General features: G+C 39.4%; 1 protein-coding gene across 1 annotated transcript in view; it reads left to right on the plus strand.

Annotated features, from left to right (window-relative positions):
- Positions 1-18509, plus strand: part of nnt (nicotinamide nucleotide transhydrogenase) — a 61433-nt gene that overhangs the window by 31993 nt on the left and 10931 nt on the right. The window contains exons 16-19 of the mRNA XM_088628741.1: positions 697-857; positions 4649-4828; positions 6628-6787; positions 11747-11828. Coding sequence (XP_088484867.1) covers positions 697-857; positions 4649-4828; positions 6628-6787; positions 11747-11828 — 583 coding nt within the window. The remainder of the gene's footprint in view (positions 1-696; positions 858-4648; positions 4829-6627; positions 6788-11746; positions 11829-18509) is intronic.

Raw genomic sequence — 18509 nt, forward strand, 5'->3', positions numbered from 1 at the left:
GCTGGAGGTTTACAGGTGATATTTTCCTGCAGTTTTATGAAATCTGACAATGCAGTTTTTTGGAAAGAATTAGGTGTCAATTTAGCTTAATCAGGTGTCTTAATGAGGCAGCTGAGGGCTTACTTGGAATAAAGAGCACAAGGCACCAGGATTCTTCAGGCCTGGACTTGGCAGCTCTGCTGGAGGTCTGAGCTCTAGAAGGCTGAATGCCTCCCGGTGCCAAGATTGCATATTTTCAGATCATTCTACCTCGTCTGCACTGTTCCCCTCATCCCCATTTCTCATGCACACATCTAATCGTGCCACACAGCGCAGCACAAACCTCTAATTGTGGGTGGCTGATAATTCTCATCACTTCCTGTCGACCCTGGTTAAAATTAAATGAAGTCTGTTAATAGTGCATCCAGTTTCCCGAAACCTTCACGAAAACCACGTTTCTCAGTTGTAATGATGGGGTTAAGTGTGCGAGTAATAAAGCTCGCTTAGGTGGCATTTTAATTGTTGACCGGGAAATTAATATTTTCTTTGATTGAACAGATGTATTGCTTTAGGGAGTGAGTCTGTACACACAGTGTAACAGAACAGAATAACAGACTTAGCAGTTTCTTTGGAAGCAGGTCTCCGATGGTGAGGGGCTATTCAGCGAGTGGCTTGGGAACTGCCTCAGTGTTAAACCTGCTGTTGTCTCTCCTAAAGGAATCCTGAACTCAGCGCCACTGATTTTGCCAGGACGTCACGCCCTGAACGCAGGGCTGCTAGCAGCCAGCGTGGGTGGCATGATCCCCTACATGATGGATCCCAGCTACACCATGGGTATCACCTGCCTCGGCTCAGTGTCGGCGCTCTCCGCCATCATGGTAAGCATATGGCTCTGCCTTTCACTTGACGTTTATTAGTACGAAGTGAGGTAAACGAGGAAGTGAGTCAACATGCTGCTCTCTCAAGATAAGTTGGCAACAACATGCACCTGACCTAAGTTGACACTAAAGATACAAATATAAAAATCCAGTTGCTCTGAAGATGCAGGCTTACCATATAATCTCTCGTCTCACCACATGCACATATTAATAACTAAAAAAAATACCCCTGATTGCCCAATGGCTACTCCTGAGTATGGAAGAGTAATGAAACTTAAGGATGTATAAACATACACATTGATTAAAAAATATGCATGTACAATAAGTTAGTATCTGAATGACAAAATAGCTACTGAAAACAATTCGTTGATTTAGATTTGCAATGCAGATAAACACAGCTATAGCTATACATTTTAAATAATGAGAAAACATTTTTAAAGTAAGAATGTTAAATTCCAGTCTTAAAGTCTCTTGAACAGTGCTCTTTAATCAGTGCATTATTTCTCTAGAAATAATTAAATTGATATCAGGAAAATAAGCATACAAAAGCTAAAGATACAGAATGCAAAATTTGGCAGCTAAACTTTCTACACTACAACATAGATGAAGTTTCAAATATATTTTTATGTTTGTTTTATCAAATTAAAAGTCTTATTACAAATTTCTGAGGCTTAGCATTTCATATAGTGTTAAACGCAAGGTAAATAGAAGACGTTTTACAGTAAGACTTTAGAAGAACAATTAAATGTCAGGAAAGTTATTGTTTTTTATCCTTTTGAAATGCTTGACTTACTTAAAGAGCATTCCACCGAAGATGGAATTCAAGGGCCATTACTTTGAAAACCACCCTGGATTCTGGCTGTTTCGATGTGGTTGTGATTACCTGTCAATCTGATTACCTGAGAAATTTTTTTGCTGGTGTGTAACACATTAGGAAAGTCTTAAAAAGCAAGATATCTTGTACCCTGTTTCCACTGCCGTTTTCCAGTCACAGCTGCGCTGGCCGGACTGGCTGGGGTGTAGCTGGAAGGCTTTTCCACTGTGGTTCAGCTGCACCTCAGGTGAACATCAGCCAGCAGTCTTGTGTCTCATTTACAGCCAGGCCAAACAGCCCTGAGTGGGCATGTCTAGACAGGGAAGCTTTTCTGCTGGTTAATGACCTGCGACAGGGGAAGAGTTAACCTCAAAATAAATACATAAAGTAATTTCTTAGTAAAATACCCAATCATTGTAAATGATACTGACTAAATACAGTCAATCCCTTCTGTTGAGACAGACATAATAGTATAAAAGACATAGTGATGATTAAGAAAACAATTTAAAATGTAATGTGATTATATTGTTTCTTTATAAATGTAATGCAGTAATGCAATATTGAGATCATTATTTTGGAATGAAGAATTATGTTGTGTGTTTTGGAAGATGAAAACACGTAATAAGATTTAAAAAAAAAGACAGCTGGACTCATCAGCTAAATTTTATGAGTAAATGGTGGAAAGCTATTTTTTCTTGTGGTTCTACAACATCTTTCCAATTGCTTATACAAGGCAACAGATAATCCAGATTCAGCACCAGCAAAGAAAATGGAGTTTGGATACAGTCTTCTCATCTCAGCAGTCAACTTGCCTATGGTGTTCAATGTCTGTTGATGTCCCTGGCTGAGGAATGGCAATTCAAACTGGGAACAGGTTTCTTCAGCTGCATCTTGCCTTCATAGTTCCTGTGTAGAGGATTCAATCGTGCCCAAAATTGTAGTTAAGACTACAGTTATTATACAAAAGTAAATTATTCGAACTTACTGTTCCAAATAGGGGGTTTATAAAAAGAGAAATACATAAAATAGACGGAATAATCAATAAGTAAAATAAATCATTATAACCCCCGATCTGTAAAGATTACGCCAAGAATATAACCAAGTGGTTGGTGTGATTTAAAGCACTTGAGATCTTTGTTCTCTAGCATAGCTTGAATTAAAATAATAATAAATCAGGCACACTGGGTTAAACAGTGACACACACTAAAAAACACTACACAACATACAACAAACAAGTTACACAATAAACAAGGCGCCCCAGAGTCCAGACCAGCCAGAAAAACCCCAGACTGCTACCAAGTATTCAAAGATCTATATAACACCCACATGGCCGAACAAGTGAGATAAAGCTGCCTAAACTAAATAATACTACCTACCGTTAAATCACTCTGTTATATATCTGGATGCTAGAAAGTGAATGGGAAACCTATCTCTCTATTCTAAAAATTCGTCCACTGATCAGAAGAGACCATTTTTCACCTAGGGGCTTTCTAGGAAATCATCGTTAAGAGGCAAGCCGACTTAACAAGGTTCAAATACTTAACTAGAATCTGGTCTTTACGCATGAGCAGGACAAGTGCCAGGCGAGAGCTCCATGCTTCCTTCTCTCGCCTTGTGTCTTTCTGTCTCTTCCTGTGTCCTTTAATCTCTCTTGTATCTCTGTGCCTGCCTCTATATTTTATCTTCTGTTTCAGACTGTTGAGGATCCTTAATCATTTACCCAGATCTTACTTAACCAAGGAAAGCTAGAGATTCATTTGATCAATGTGTCTCACACACAGTACAACTCAGTGAACACCTCAGTTCCTTTCTTCCTGTGATGCACCTGAGAGATACAGTTGTTGATACTAGCCAGTTGTTAACCATTTTCTCTAGATTCTTAAGACACCTCCATTGCCTCCCTTCAAATTACCATAACTATATACTTTGTTCTCTCAGCTTCCAAACCCTATTGGAAAAACAGATCTAAAATATGTGTTCTGTTTCTTCTCTTGTGGAGTGGGTCCTGAATTCATATAGATTGATTTAAATGTTTTTGCAAGGAATGCTTAATAAAATAACAGATTGTAGTCTGGTCTAGGTGTTTGAGTGCAAGCTGTATATTTTTGGAAACATGTTGAGTCCTTTAAAATTTTTATGGGACCTGCTTTTTTTCCAGTGACTATGTGCACTGCGTTTATGCTTAGTTTAGGTCGATGCAGTGTTCTTCTGCAGCAGGAGTTTATTTAATGCGCATTGTCATTTGGAGTCTGTGGGACCGACTGTCCTATGCAGGACATCTCAGTCATTTCTAACATTAACTGCTGTTAAATATTTGGCATTTTAGTAATGGTTTAAGGCTGCTCAGTACTATACACATTTTCAGAGTATGTGCCTATGTTCTTGCAATAACAAGCATTTTCTTTATCCATGCATTTCACAGTAAAGATCTGCAGTGAGATTTCAGACAGCCTTAATGCTGTTAAAAAAGCGGAGCTATTTTCAGAAACGAACTGCAATAAGATTAAAGACAAATTTAGAAAAGATAATGCAGTTATTTTATTAAAAATCTTTTTTTTTTCTACTAAATCTGGCTTTGGAAAGTTAGCTATAGTGTGAAAAAGATGAGCTGGTCTTGTAAGGGAGTGAAAAAAGCTCTGGAAGTCTACAGTAGTCTGGTTTTCTACCAAAGCACTTTTTCTACTAGTAATCATCTGTCGCAAGACTAAAAGTTTGCTTCGATATTTTACTGCTTTTATTAGGATGATATATTTTCTGAAGTGCCTGAAAAGCAGTAAAATTGACTGTAAAAACATTCTGTCAGTCTGATTGAAAGGAAATGAGCTTTGCCACGTAAAATGGGGCTTTCAACGCCCAAGTGCTTGATGCATGCAAAGATCGCTCTTCCCTTTTTCCGCCTTCTTTTCCAAGGAGGGCTCCTAGCCAACTGCTGACGCCTATGTGTGTGTGTCTCCTAATCTTCCCCTCTCCCTCCCAGGGCGTGACCCTGACTGCAGCCATCGGAGGAGCGGACATGCCGGTGGTCATCACAGTCCTGAACAGCTACTCGGGCTGGGCGCTGTGCGCCGAGGGCTTCCTGCTCAATAACAACCTGCTGACCATCGTGGGCGCTCTCATCGGCTCCTCTGGCGCCATCCTCTCCTACATCATGTGTGTGGTAAGGATAGCAGGCGGGCACGTGGCTGAGGTGCTCCTGATCTCCACTGAGCTTGGCCACAGCTGTCTCCAGGCATGCCCTGAGTGGGTCTGCACATGTCCCCACACTGCTACAAGAATTAGCTTGTGGTGACCCTGGGGTTGAGTGAGTTCACTCAATGGGGACCAACAGCTGCTACCCAGCAAGATTCTGTATTCACATGTGTAGGGACATCTGTAACAGGAGAGTTTTATTAAAACCTTGGAAGGTGTAGCCCTTTATCTTTATTCCAAGGTGAGACTCTTTTTTGGGCACACCTATAGCTCAGCAGACTTAATCCAGTTGAGAAAGTTTCCAATCTGTAGACAAATTGATGTCATGCAGTAAAAAGCCCAAATAATATCTCCTGTACAAACGGTTAATATATAATTCCAACTAGATGTTTGTAAAGTGATTCCATTCAATGATCTTTGCAAAGGAAAAATTTGTTTCTTTATAAGTATGTTCTTATTTAGCTATATCAATGGGAATATTGCTGGGTTTTAAATTTAGAAAAGGGAGAAGAAAAGATTTTTGAAAGTCACCCTGTTAAAATATTTAAATTTTAAATATTGATTTTGGGAAATTGAGCTAAGGCAGGCAATCTTTTTTAAGTCAATTTCCACTCAAAATCCATTGCAGAAAATCTCTCAGATGAGCTCCCTAGAAACGGCATTTCAATTGAAATGTTGTTTTTAAATAGTAAAAATAATTTGAAAAGATCTTAGTTGTGTGTGGGGGTTGACTTTTCTTCTGCAATTTAGCATTGAGATTCCCCAAAAAAATCCTGGCTCTACATAGAAACATTGGAGTGTCTGGAGATGTGAGTGGACTTTGCTCCTGGTTATGTCAGAAACTATAAATCCTTGGGGACCCTGTTTCACTGAATCTGAACACACAAGATTTTAGTTCCCTTTCAGTATATCGAATGGTTGGGAAATGCACTTTCATTTCCACAAGGAGGCACTGTTATTGTTATTAAATTAGACAAAATGCTCTCTCATACATTGCTTCACAGAATAAAGAAACAAGCCATTTCTTCTTGTGGTTTCTGCCATGGTCATGGCATGTTATCAGTAATTTACTGGTATGTTTATCAGAAATTTCTAAAAAATAATAAATTGCAGTGCCCCTAGACGATTGGGGCTGCTGGTACAGAATGACTCTTATGAGTCACCTAGGTAGGGGCAGCACTTCATAGTGGTTGAAGGTGGTGCAATATGCTTTCAGTCTTCTTATATGCATAAATAAATTCTGCAGTCTTTTGTCTTTAGATTTTGTCACCCTGATTTACATTTATTAAGCCTCCTAGCCTTTACGCTCCCCACCCATTCTCTTTTCTTTGTCCTCCCAGTCTAGCTCTTTAACCTCTATCTGGTCCTGTGCAACACTCATGCTGATATAGCATAGCACATTCTTATCTTTTAATATATATAGATTTTTAGCCTCCAGTGACTGCAGATATGTTCACTGGGAAGGTGTGCAGTACTTGCACGAGTATGAACAGAGCTTTTGCTTAGGAGGATTTAGGCAGAGATGCTGGCCCTTCAGTTGCATCCATGTACAGAAATATCATATCACTCGCATGGGATGGACTCTAATCCTGTCATATGTTTTGTATTTTTTACTCCGTTGAGTTATGATGAAACTGTTGCTATGTGAACAACACACAAGTGTACCTAAACTATAGATGTCAAAAGCAAAATCTAAATTATGACAGTACCTAAGGTGGAAGTGATGAGATCTGTCCAGGGGCTGATGATCGGTGCTGTTGCCAACAGGCTATGAACCGTTCCTTGGCCAACGTGATCCTCGGAGGATATGGAACATCATCTACAGGCACTGGAAAGCCTATGGAAATCACCGGCACCCATACAGAGGTCAACCTGGACCAAACTGTAGAGATGATCAAGGAGGCCAACAGCATTATCATCACTCCAGGTACTGTACCCATCAGACCAGGGATTAATGTGCAACTGGGCACCAGTCATCTGGCCAAAATACAGATTTTCACACCATGTGATTTCCTAGAAAAGGCCTAAAAGAAACAGTCAAATTTGCTAAAAAGCCAAAAATAAGGTTGAAATTTCATAGTTTCATTTCTTCCTGTAAATAGTTTTTTTTTGTATTAAACGGCAGCCTAAGGGAGAGAAAAGCCTGGGTATTGAGTCACATTTATTTTTACTTCCAAGGTTTCATATAAACCTTTTTGATTGCATCCAACCTCCATCCTGCAGCCTCTGTAAAGCCCTACGGCCTTCTGAGCTGCTTAGGAAGAATGACAATTAAATTAAGAGATGAAGCTTGCTGTTATATTAGTTACATGATTATTGGATGTCAGTAGGGACCTGCTTGGAAGCATGTAAAATATTCTGATCTGTCAATAAATGTTCTTTGTTTTATTGAGTCCTTCCTGATCCCTTTATATTAGCTATGAATGCCCAGCAAGTCCCAAAGCCCCAAGATAGATTAAACTGACTGATGCTTCTTTAATCCTGTTATGCGAATTGACTTTTAAAATGTAATATTAGGTTCATGGTTGTATTTGCTCTGGCTCCATTTCCATCTTCAGCATGGAACTCCAGATGCTACCAGATGGTTACAACAAAGTCTTCTGAGTGCTTGTGTGTGAGCTTTAAAATGGTAAAAAAAATATTGCTGCAATATTCAGACTTATTCTGAATAAATAAGTTAGAGATCTTATGTAGCCTTTCCTCAAAATGGGCATTTCATTTTTTTGGGCAAGGTGACAGGAAAGCAAAATGTGGCCTTTGTAGATAGATCCTAAAGGAAGGTTAACCTTGGTTTTCATGGTCCTCTTTGGTGTCTATAGACCTAAAGGGTCCAATAACATAATTTCATCTACAATATGATGTCAGCTTGGTTTATTGCTGAACAGAGGTGTTTGAAAGTTTACAGGTTATGGTTCTATCAGGGCGGCAAAGAAGACAGATGGTGAGCCGAGAAAGTCAAGTTAAAAGCTTTTAATTTAATAGAGAAAAAAGAACAACCAACATAAACAAGACTGGAGGGCCAAACACAATATAGCAATTCTTCCATGAAACCAAAGCCTGTCAGCTGGCAGTTTGAAATCCAGGCTAGTCAGCAACTTTACTGACCTTCGCTTTTTTTGTTCTCGGAGTTTGATCTTCCTGGGTCCAGTCATTTACTCCACAACAGCGTCTTTGTTCCCTGTTAAAGTACCAATGTGTGCTTCAGTGGCAGCCAGAGAGGAAGCCCTCATTCCTCTAATTCACTTGCCACTCTGTCAGTCACAGAATTTGAATCCTTCAAATAGTCTGATGTGGGTTCTTAGAGCTGTGGTCCAGCCCTTAGACGGGATACTACAGGCTGCTGTAACACCCTCTACCATCAATAATTCATTTCCATATCCTTCAGGGCTACTTTGTCTCTTCCAACCCTAAATGATTTATTTGAATCAATAAGTCAAACAGTTAATTGATTGAGAAGGAACAAGTTAAATCCCTGCTGAAAAAGTGAAAAGGAGAAACACAAAGGTTTGGCTGTTTTCTTTCTTCTGGTTAAATTAAATTAATTGATTGTCTCTTTACTATTGATGATTGTGCATTACCCATAGAACCTGCAGGATTACAGCCTTAAAGGAGCAAAAGTTAATGCTCCTGTTATACATTCATCTGATGTTCCCTACTGGAAAGGAAGAGATCGTTGTAATTGTTTTGCTTTCTTCAAAAGAACAGATTTGGATATGGCACAGATCTGTCAATAAGTCCCGTGTTGTCTGTGTTAACACGCAATTAGCTTAACACATGCCTTTAACAGCGTTAGCGTGGTTACAAATGAGAGGATAGTATGTTAATCGTCTAATCCGTTTGGTTGTTAGTAACTAATTAATTTGAGCATCCCGTTCAGATGTTTCTTGAAGTCAGTTTCAACAACGTCTGTGGCTTGTTCCATACTCTCACAACCGTTGCATAAAGTGCCTCCTGTTCTCCATTCTAAATGCACTAAGTTCCATATAGTTTAAACTTCTGTTTTGCGTTTGTTTCTGAAAACGTTACCTGTTGTTTCTGAAGAAATCTGCTGGGTTGACTTGCTCAGTGCCTTTGAGGGTTTTGAATACTTGGATCAGGTCTCCTTGTAGTTCAACACTTTTAGGCTGTCAGAACGTGCCTTCTAAATTACATTGTCAAAGCAAGTTTGAAAGGGGACACAACCTAGCAATGGAATGGACATCTTTGGCGTGGATGGCATGGTGGTGCAGTGGTATAATTCCTGGAGTGCTATATGCATGGGGTTTGTGTGGTCTCCCCATGTTCGCATGAGTTTCCTCCAGGAACTCAAGTTCCCCCCCCACAGTCCAAAAATGTATAGAAAATGTTCAGCAGCACATTTACTGAAAAAAAACATACTGGTAGTCTAATTGCCTTGTGGGAAAATAAGCCCTAGGTGTGAGTGTGTGCATGTTTGTGTGGCACTCCAATGGACTGGTGTCCCATGCAGGGTGTACTCCGCCTTGCACCCTTTATTTGCCAGGGTAGGCTCCAGCTCCCCTGCAACCCTGAATTCGATAAAGTGGTTAACAGATAATAACAGATACGGTGGAATCGGTGAAATGGGTATGCAGGGTTTCATTCCTAGCATGCACTTTTGTTTCTCTCAAAGATCAGAACTTAAGGATGTTGGGTACTACCTCAGTAGGTATGTTTCCACTCATGGTGATTGACACCAGAAGGCAGACTTTGTAAGCCTTTCAAATGAGCCCACGGAATTTGTCTGGGCTGTTGTTTTTGTTATGTTAATGAATAATCCTCCAGAAAAAAAAACTATTGAAGAACTGTCATAAACGAGAAAAATTCACATAAACTTCTACAGACCGAAGATATTACATGCGATGTTAAAGCAATTATTGAACAGTCGTGGCAGCTCTACCAAAGAACAGACACCGAAATTGATTGTTTGAATTGGCAGTATTTATTTTTAAGTTTCTCTGAGCTTTTTTCCTCCCACAAAAAAAAGAATAATGCACAGTAAGCCAGTCAGAAGAAAAATGCAGATGTTTCCCGTGAAGATTTATGTGAAATTATCTCCTTTTTGTTTTTTTCATACACGGCAGATGGGAGAGTGATATAGGACATGTGGAATAATTTAATGGAAATATTTAATGGAAATTGCATAACATTATCTATAAACCATACATGAACTTATTTTTTTCAGTTCTTTACTAACACTTCTGTACTTGTTGCCAGACACAGGCTGTATAGCATGGTCCTGGTGATTTTCATTCTTTGAAGATGAAAGTTATTACTCTGACTTTACAGTACTGATCAAGAAGAGAGCAGCTCTTCCAGTTCATTTAAATCTTTGTATTTGCTATGCACTGTATGTTTATGTAGAGCTCTCAAAAAACAACTGAAATTAAAGCTGTCAGCTGCAGTCCAATTTAGTTGCAGTGGTCTTGGGCATAGAATATTCTAGCATTTTTCAATAATCTGCATCATGGCTCAGACCTTCAGCAGAAATGAAGGTTTAAAGTAACCTTAGTTCTCTGGCATATGTGAATATTGCTTAAATATATATACTTGCTTCTGCTTCCAGAAGCCGATAAAACACTATTTACTTCAAACAAGTCAAATTAATCCAAATATTAAATTGATTTAATAGGGTTCAGTTGTGTAACTGAGGCTGGCTGTAACAAATTCCAGCACGTGTGTAGGTCTCTAGGACCAGGATTGGAAAACCCTGCTGTAAGGCAAGGGTTTGCCTTGGAGTGTAAAAAATCTAGCACATACTTTTAGGTCACCCTTAAAGATTGTTTTGGGGGAAAAAAAGCATTTTTGATCAAGAAAACAAGGGGATACGACTGGTCTACAAGTAGTTGTTCACAAATGAACCACTTACTATGAGCTGTGCCACCTGCTGGATTGCAGCTCCTAAAACCAGGGCTAGCTCCTTCCTCATGTAAAAAAACCAACGTGGGAAGGTAGGGCCTTCTACTGTCAAGTCAACCTCACAATTTTCTTTTTAACTCCAAACTTTGGGGAGCACAATCATGCATTTCAAGTTGCGGATTTTTTTAGAATTTGTTTTACAAGAGCCTTTTCTGAGAATGTTTTGAACATTTTTCTGTCTGAAGTGGTTTTTATTGTTGTCAGTCATAGTCAAAGCACAGGCTCTGCAAGAGCCACCCTGCGCCTGGGAGATCTTGGAGACCTGGACTTGGTGCAGGTTTCGGGTTAGAGATCAGCTGTACATAAGTTGTTGTTTTTTTAATCGAGAATACGAAATCACTCTGGGTTGAGAAGCAGTGCATGAAGATTTTGTTAAATGAGCTGTTTAATTGATGTCTGTGTTAAAGAGGTAGGTTAACCACATTACATAAAATGTCAGTGTAGCTTTCTGTGTATGAGGTTAGGAAATCCTGGTATTATACTTTTAAGAACTTACAGAAGAATTAATGTGAACAAGTATGCTTAAAAATGTATAGATAAATTCAAATAGAAGATTAGCAAACATGCTGTTTTTTCTGAGTAAAGACATCTTTCCACTTATTACCAAATGTTATACAGGCATAGAAATTGCCAGTAGTAGGGAGGTAATGTGTTAAAGACAAAGATCTGCATATATGATGCATTTGCTGTGGGACCTGCACCTGAACTGCTTTCTCGGGTCTTAAGATCATTAAGATCTTGAGCCATAAAGAAGTCGACACACCAATTAACAACAAAATGTGAGCCCCTTTGAAGAGGGTGTTTGTACACTTCTGAGAAAATAATTTGCAGAATGCATATAGCTAAAAGTGTATAACTGTTTAACATCAAAATTAAAGATACTTTTGCTTTATGAACCTGGATCTTCAAAGTGAATGCTTTGCATTTTTCTTTTCTCTGTGATTCATGTTTTTAAACTTCTTTCTTCTAGGTTATGGTCTGTGTGCTGCCAAGGCTCAGTACCCCATTGCCGAGCTGGTTAAGGTGCTCCAGGAACAGGGAAAGAAAGTGAGGTATGTTGGCTTTTAGACCCAGGTTGGCTGCTTCTAGAACCTTTAGTCTTTTAGTTGAGAGACGTGTTCCTAATTCCTAGCCTTGTAGAAACACAAAGTAACCTTTGGTTTTTGTAAATTAAATAGGTAAGGTCAGCTTTTGTCAGATTCCTCTTTTCTGGAATCCGGGGAACAAAGGAATTTCAAGAGAGTTTCCAACTTTCCCTCAACCCATTTCCTTTTCCTGGTCTTCCTGATTAACCCTCTTTCTTGTTCCTTAACGGGGAAAAAAAACCTCTCTTTAAAAACACTTGGAATCAAGCTCATCGACATAGTGCCAAAAATGTTTTGTCATTTTTCCACATGAAGTAGATCCAAAGAGATAAAATCAAAGGAGCCCACTTTAGATCACCACACACAGTGAATGAGAATATAGATGATTCCTTTCCAATACTGCAGCAACTACAAATTACAGGTATAAAAGCACTTCTGCTTTTGCAGATGCTTCACATGGCAACCATAGAACTGCAAGGTCACAGCAGCAATGGTGGATGTTCAGAAACTCTGATTTCTATAAAATTAAAGGTGTTTGCTTATTTTACTTTTGCGGCATGCATATCTTCTGTTTAAATTTCTGCCCCCAGGCTGTTTTATTTAGCGCAGAGAAGCAGAACTAAACAGATCTCTACAGAGACACTCCAGTCTCCCAGAAGAGAGTGCTTTTTGGGCTTTGCTGTGAGCGCATGTCCTCATAATAAATAACTGCTGCTGGAAAGGAAATAGCAAATGCTTAGAATGATAATTGCCCTGAAAGCCTGTGTTCTGTTCCTTTGAATGGCCATATTATATCAAATTTATCTTGTCACCCTTCTAAGGATTCATCTGGCGTGTGGGAGACATTGGTCGGGAAAACCTTTTTGGGCCTGTCCCATTGTCTGACGTTTGTGAGGATGAATCTCTTAAGCGGTTGGCCGGACGTTTACAAGCCAAATCATTGGCCATGCTTGGCCTTATCAAATCTTTAATGTTGCTTTGTTCTGGCACATGAACTTTCCCCATTTTTAAAACTGAAATATCATTTTTGGTTATTTAGCATTTGATTCTTTAAAGAAATCTGCAGAGGGACACGTTAGAGTTTTTCACTGAGCATTGGAAACGTGGTTCCTAGCCACCCTGGACATGTCCGCATGAATGTGCCTGTGTCCATAGCCTGTTCTGGTCATTCTATTGCAGGTTGGAACAATCCTGGTGCTCAGGTGCATAATGTGCAAAACAGAGTCATTGAGCCAAGGATTTCATTTTTTGAAGCCTACTAAGCATTAAAAGAGGATAGTAAATGTGGGATAATGGATTTGTGTTTTTAATGACTATATGCATGGGTCTGTGTGTATAACATAAATACTGTGTATTGATCCATGCCTATGAGCCATCTTCATTGGTTTCTGGGTAGAAAGCAGTTTGTGTTCTGTCCAGTTGCGAGTGAAGTAAAGTACACAGGGAAGAAAGCAAACAATCAGGTGTTCTTGAATTGATTAAAGAGCTGATCCAGGAAATGCTATGTAAGCAAAGTCTCTCGCTGTCTGATGACTCTTATTTTTAGTCAAAAGAAAAACAAGTCCATCACAGAAGCCCAAATTTTCCACTTGAAATAGGTGACCTCACCAGGTTTTTCAACAGCTCCAGTTTCATTCCAGTCTGAGGTGCCGTTTATCATTTTAGGAACTTTTAGGATCAAAAACTTGACATTTTCTGCCCTTTTTTTTGCCCCCGACTTCAACTTGTGTGTGGGATACTTCCATTTCAAAGAGTGGCTTAAATAACACCATTCTCCTGCCCCATTGTTTAGTTCTTTTGTTGGCTTTCCAGAGTACATGTAATTCCCTCTGATGTGAGATCTGCTTGTTCTGGGAGCCTTCGATCACTCTAAGAAGGCAGAAGGAGAGAAAGAGGAGAGAGACAGGTGCTCACTACGTAATGCAACATGTAGCGATGAAATAATCTGCTCTCATGTTGCAGTGCACTGAAAGGGTATGAGACTGACCTGAAAGGGTAGGTGAAAGGTAAAAGAGAATTAGAGAATTTTAATGTTAAAAAAAACAAGCAACGTTCAGTTTGAACTTAATTCTGGCAGACTGTATACTAAAACTGGAATTGTATCTTTTTTTTATTTTCCTTGCAGTCACTCATATCATCAAATGTAGTGGCATCAAGAAAATGTTTTATGTTCGTAGAAGGTTTTGGCCCAGGGCACAGAAATACGAGGATCTCATGACAAGCATTTCTCTGTAATGGACACTCAGAAAATCTCCACCAGCAGCCAAACAAAAATCCTATCTAGCCCTGTTCTTTTGCTGGACTGCAGAGTAATTTAAGAAGCATTTTTTTGTCATTGTAATACATTTAATATCTCAGCCAACCACTGAGGTGTTTTGAGGTATTGAGGTATGATGTGAATTTTCTTTCTGAATGGATTCATGTTTTAAGTGACATATAGGGATCTGTAATTCATGTTGTACCAGAAATAACTATAGTGTAGAATTCTTTATACATGTTACAAATGCAGGTCAAAATATTTCAAGTATACATTAAAGTAGAAAATTGTTTTGAAAACAAATGCATAACATTAATTGCTTTCTTATAATATGCTACCTTAAGAGAACATCAAAACCAAGCTTTTATATTTTTAACCTCCTTGACAGCTCAGGAGGTTAGAAAACTGGGGACAGTGGTGGCCGTATCATTGTTTGGAGGTCACCCTGTATTTCAGTGTTTTATTTACATGAAGCAAGATCTTGGTCGTTGTCATATTGTTATTCAGTGTTTACAAATCTGCCTCCAGCCATTTGTTCTGCACTTTAAATTTGTATACAGTAAGTGTGTTTTACGCATTTAGATGTTGAGAGCTGGGTCAGAGAGATAGCGGTATCCGTGCTTATGTGTCTGTTTGTGCTTTCTGTAGCTTTAGGAAGCAATGTCAGTGATTTCCGAGAATCCCATTATCGGAGCCGACCCTCATTTTCCAACATTAACTTCATCTCACTCTGGAAAGAAATGGCTTCAACCGCACCAGCTGTGTGGATGAGGTCATGCGTCCAGTCTATCCCTACAAAATTCTGGGAGTGTTTTTGTGTTTTTACAAAAGCTGCATTTAGAAAAAAAAAATATCGTGCCTTCTTTAGTTTAAGTGATTTGTTTTCTGCTTTATGGTGCCAGTTTTATTTCTCTTACCTTCCGTTACGGGGTGAGGAGATTGTTTCTTTCTGATTGTCTACATAGGCTGTTGGTTTGCTTTTATGTTGAGATAGCAGCTGTCATCTTGAGCTTTAATCCAAAGCAAGCGACCAAGAACAGTTGTGGGATAGTATGATTAACAGTGCTAAACTGCAGAGGAAGTGACTTAGAGCCAGAGACAATTATTTGAAGCCATTTGGGTTTTTTAACTGAATTCACAGTATGCGCTTTCTAAAATAATTAAATATGTGCTTTATTGTTACCAGATCTAGCATATTTGCCAATTGAATGAGCAGAAAATCATACTTTTACTATACTTGTTTTGAACTTGAAAATGATTTGGGTCTTGTACTTACACTTTATTGGGTACAGACAGAAGTGTTGTCCTCTGACAGACAAAGAATGGCAGAATTGACACTACTCATGTCACATGTCATGTCATATCAGATGTGGAAAAAGAATCACACAAATTAGTAATAAATTACTATTTATAAACTTGTTTACCATGTTTAAAATAAATAATTTTGGAATATTTTTAATACATAATAAGTATATCACACAAAAGTAAAGAAAATTATGAAGCCAAAAAACAAATCTGTGGCAGATCAGAAAAAAAGCTCATTTTTAGCCATTTTAAGCTCAACCCTAAAAGCACCCAGTGTGGTTGAGACCCTGAATTCTTTAGAGAGTTCCAGGTGTTGCACAGCAATAAAAAAAAAGTCACCCCCAGAGTGGAGTATACAAGGGGAACACACAATAAACCAGTATGGGCAGAGAAAATGTCACATTGAGGGGAGAAGGCACATTAAAATATTGGCTAGATACTGGTGAGCTACTGGGAAGGATTTTAGAGCGTTAAACAGAAGTTGAAGGATTTAAAAATCAACTCAAAACCTGACTGGAGTGTAGTGATGCCAAGGCAGGAGTAATGTGATCACTTTCATGTGAATGTGCCAAGATTTTAGCTGCCAAATTCTGACCATTTTGTCATTTAAGTGTGGCTTACTACACTTCTGCAAGCAGGGTATTACAGTCATCTATACTTGATAACAAATGTGTGAATTGGTTTTTCAGCTACAGGTTCAGACAGAATCGCAATGTTTCTTAGTTGGAAAAATATTGGGATACATACAACCCTTTGCAGTTTTTCAGCTTTCTTACCCATGTTTCTTACCTTTCAATATACAGAATTAGAAAGCAAATCATGTTTGTACAGTTTATGCAGTTTGTTATAATTTTCTCCTGAAACACTGGATTGCTGTCTTTGCACTAAAGCATGAAACCTATACTTTATTTGATACCACATCAATTTTGCATGGTTGATGGAATAGAAGGAAAGTGATATGCCAATGACAAGTTGATTTTGTGATGTCACACACTCTGGGCATGCAAAAGGGTGATGATAAAATTGTTGGTTATGTTTCCGCAATGTTTCTAGGAATTATACTTGCATTTCTGTGTGAACCAGATTTCTGATCAGTCTGCCTTGCTTTGTGGTTTACAGATTGTTTTTCTTTAATTCAGAAAAAAAATTAATATGTAGCATCTCATATTATTAAACCATTGGTATTTAAAATGGCAGTGGGTCATAGTGCGTGTTTCATGATCCATTAAACTTCTTAAACAGATTTTAAAATACATAGGGATTTTGAGGCAAGCATAGAGCAGCATCAGGTATCATAAAATGACTAATCACAGAACTTGGTTGCTAAATCTCTTTGTGAAATTGTAATGTTCTATGATAGGAAAAATAGTCAAATATATCTCCTAGTTTAGAGGTTCCAAACCTGGTCTTGGAGAACCCCTGTATCTGCTGTTTGTTTCTTTTCATCTGAGCTGGTAATCGCTGGTTCAGATTGATGCCTCTAATTGTCTGCATGTGTGTTTACAGTTTTGTGCACTGTTTATGCATTCGTTTTAAAAAATATAGAGCTTGCAACCTGTCGTTCCAAAAACTTCAACTAAACAACTTGTGAACTTGTAAGTTTGCTCCCTTATAGCAGTCTGAACAGCTTTTGACAGGTGATAAACAGGTGGAGACGCGGTATCAGGCATGTCTACAGTAATTTTTTTTTCTTCTGCTTAATGAGGACAGTTCTGAAACTTAGAAACTGGTACCGGGTTGATACCAATTCTAAATCCCTTTCAATGTTTAAAGAGCTGAAAGTAAATTTAAAAGTATGCCTTTTCAAATCTAATAGCCTACAATTAGATTACAGTCTCAGCTGGAACAAAAGCCTGAGGACACAGGAGTTAGGAACCAGTGTCCTAGTTCATGCATCACAATCTGTGGATTTTTTTAAAGTTAAAAGATGTTTACAGGCAGGTAGTCTTGTCTAATATGTTAAAATAAGAACGAAGCGCCTTAAGTATAGACTAGTATGGCTGTTTATTTGCTTTTCCTTGCAAGGGTTAGTTCACAGGGGAAATGTGGTCAGAGCAAGAGCTGTATCACCAGACCTGCTGAGAGAGAATTACAACAGGGCTGTGAAGGTAGGAAGTGGAGTACTCTGATCCGTCAGCTCCTGCCATGTTGAGGCTTACCACTGTGGGATGCGATGGCTTGGCTTTCAAAAGACAGCAGCCGACCGCAGAGCTGCTGGGGGAGAAGAATGCCACCCACACACCTCCCTGACAGCAGCACAGATGAGCCGCAGAATTCGGCCACCATGCTTAATGCCTCATGCTGGAGGTTTGTTTGAAGGTGCAGCGAAACGGCAGTTACGGGTTAGCCGCCATGGTGGGGTTTAAAGAAAAGAAGCAAGTAGCACCAAACGAATGAGGTGAGTAACTTCGCTTTGCAGTTTGCCCCCCTTCCCTTTCTCAGTTGTCGAGCATAGAAATCTGTAGAAGCGACACTGCGCAGTCCCACACACCCACCTCCCTCCCTCCAAATGGCGTTCCCAGAGATCTCCTTGTCTGCAGCTGCTGGCCATTCTCACTCCTCTGAACTCGGCAGTCACACAGACCAGATGGAGTAAGCGTTGCACACATCCGCGCTGGGTCGCAGCCAGACTGGATACAAAGCTTCTCTTCAATTTGCTGTAGCTGTCGTCTGCCAAAAAAGATAAGGGCTCTCTCTCCAGAACCCCCCCCCCACCCCCCACCCCCCAGGCCACCATCTTTTTGTTTTTGTTTTGCTTAAATTCTTATACTTCATCCATCCCGTCTGTCATGGGCGATTGTGGCCTGGCGTCCCATCCAGGTGGGAGCAGTCAGTCATGTGCTCCTCAGGCCTGCCTTGCGCTCTGTGCTTCTCGGATGTGCTCCAGTTTCTGGGTTGCCTTGACCCTTACTAGAACGATTGGCCTTCTGACAACAGATGGGTGGATTTTTCATCAAATATTAGGATTAAATAACTTCAAGATTAGTATATCTCTGTGCTTTTTCACAATGGCTTCTGGCATGTAAAGTAGAGCCTTAAGGAACGCTGAATTGCCTATCTACATTATCAGTTTAAAGCACAAGCTG

This window comes from Lepisosteus platostomus, chromosome 4, assembly GCF_059453375.1.
Source record: "Lepisosteus platostomus isolate fLepPlt1 chromosome 4, fLepPlt1.hap1, whole genome shotgun sequence".
Lineage (NCBI taxonomy): Eukaryota > Metazoa > Chordata > Actinopteri > Semionotiformes > Lepisosteidae > Lepisosteus > Lepisosteus platostomus.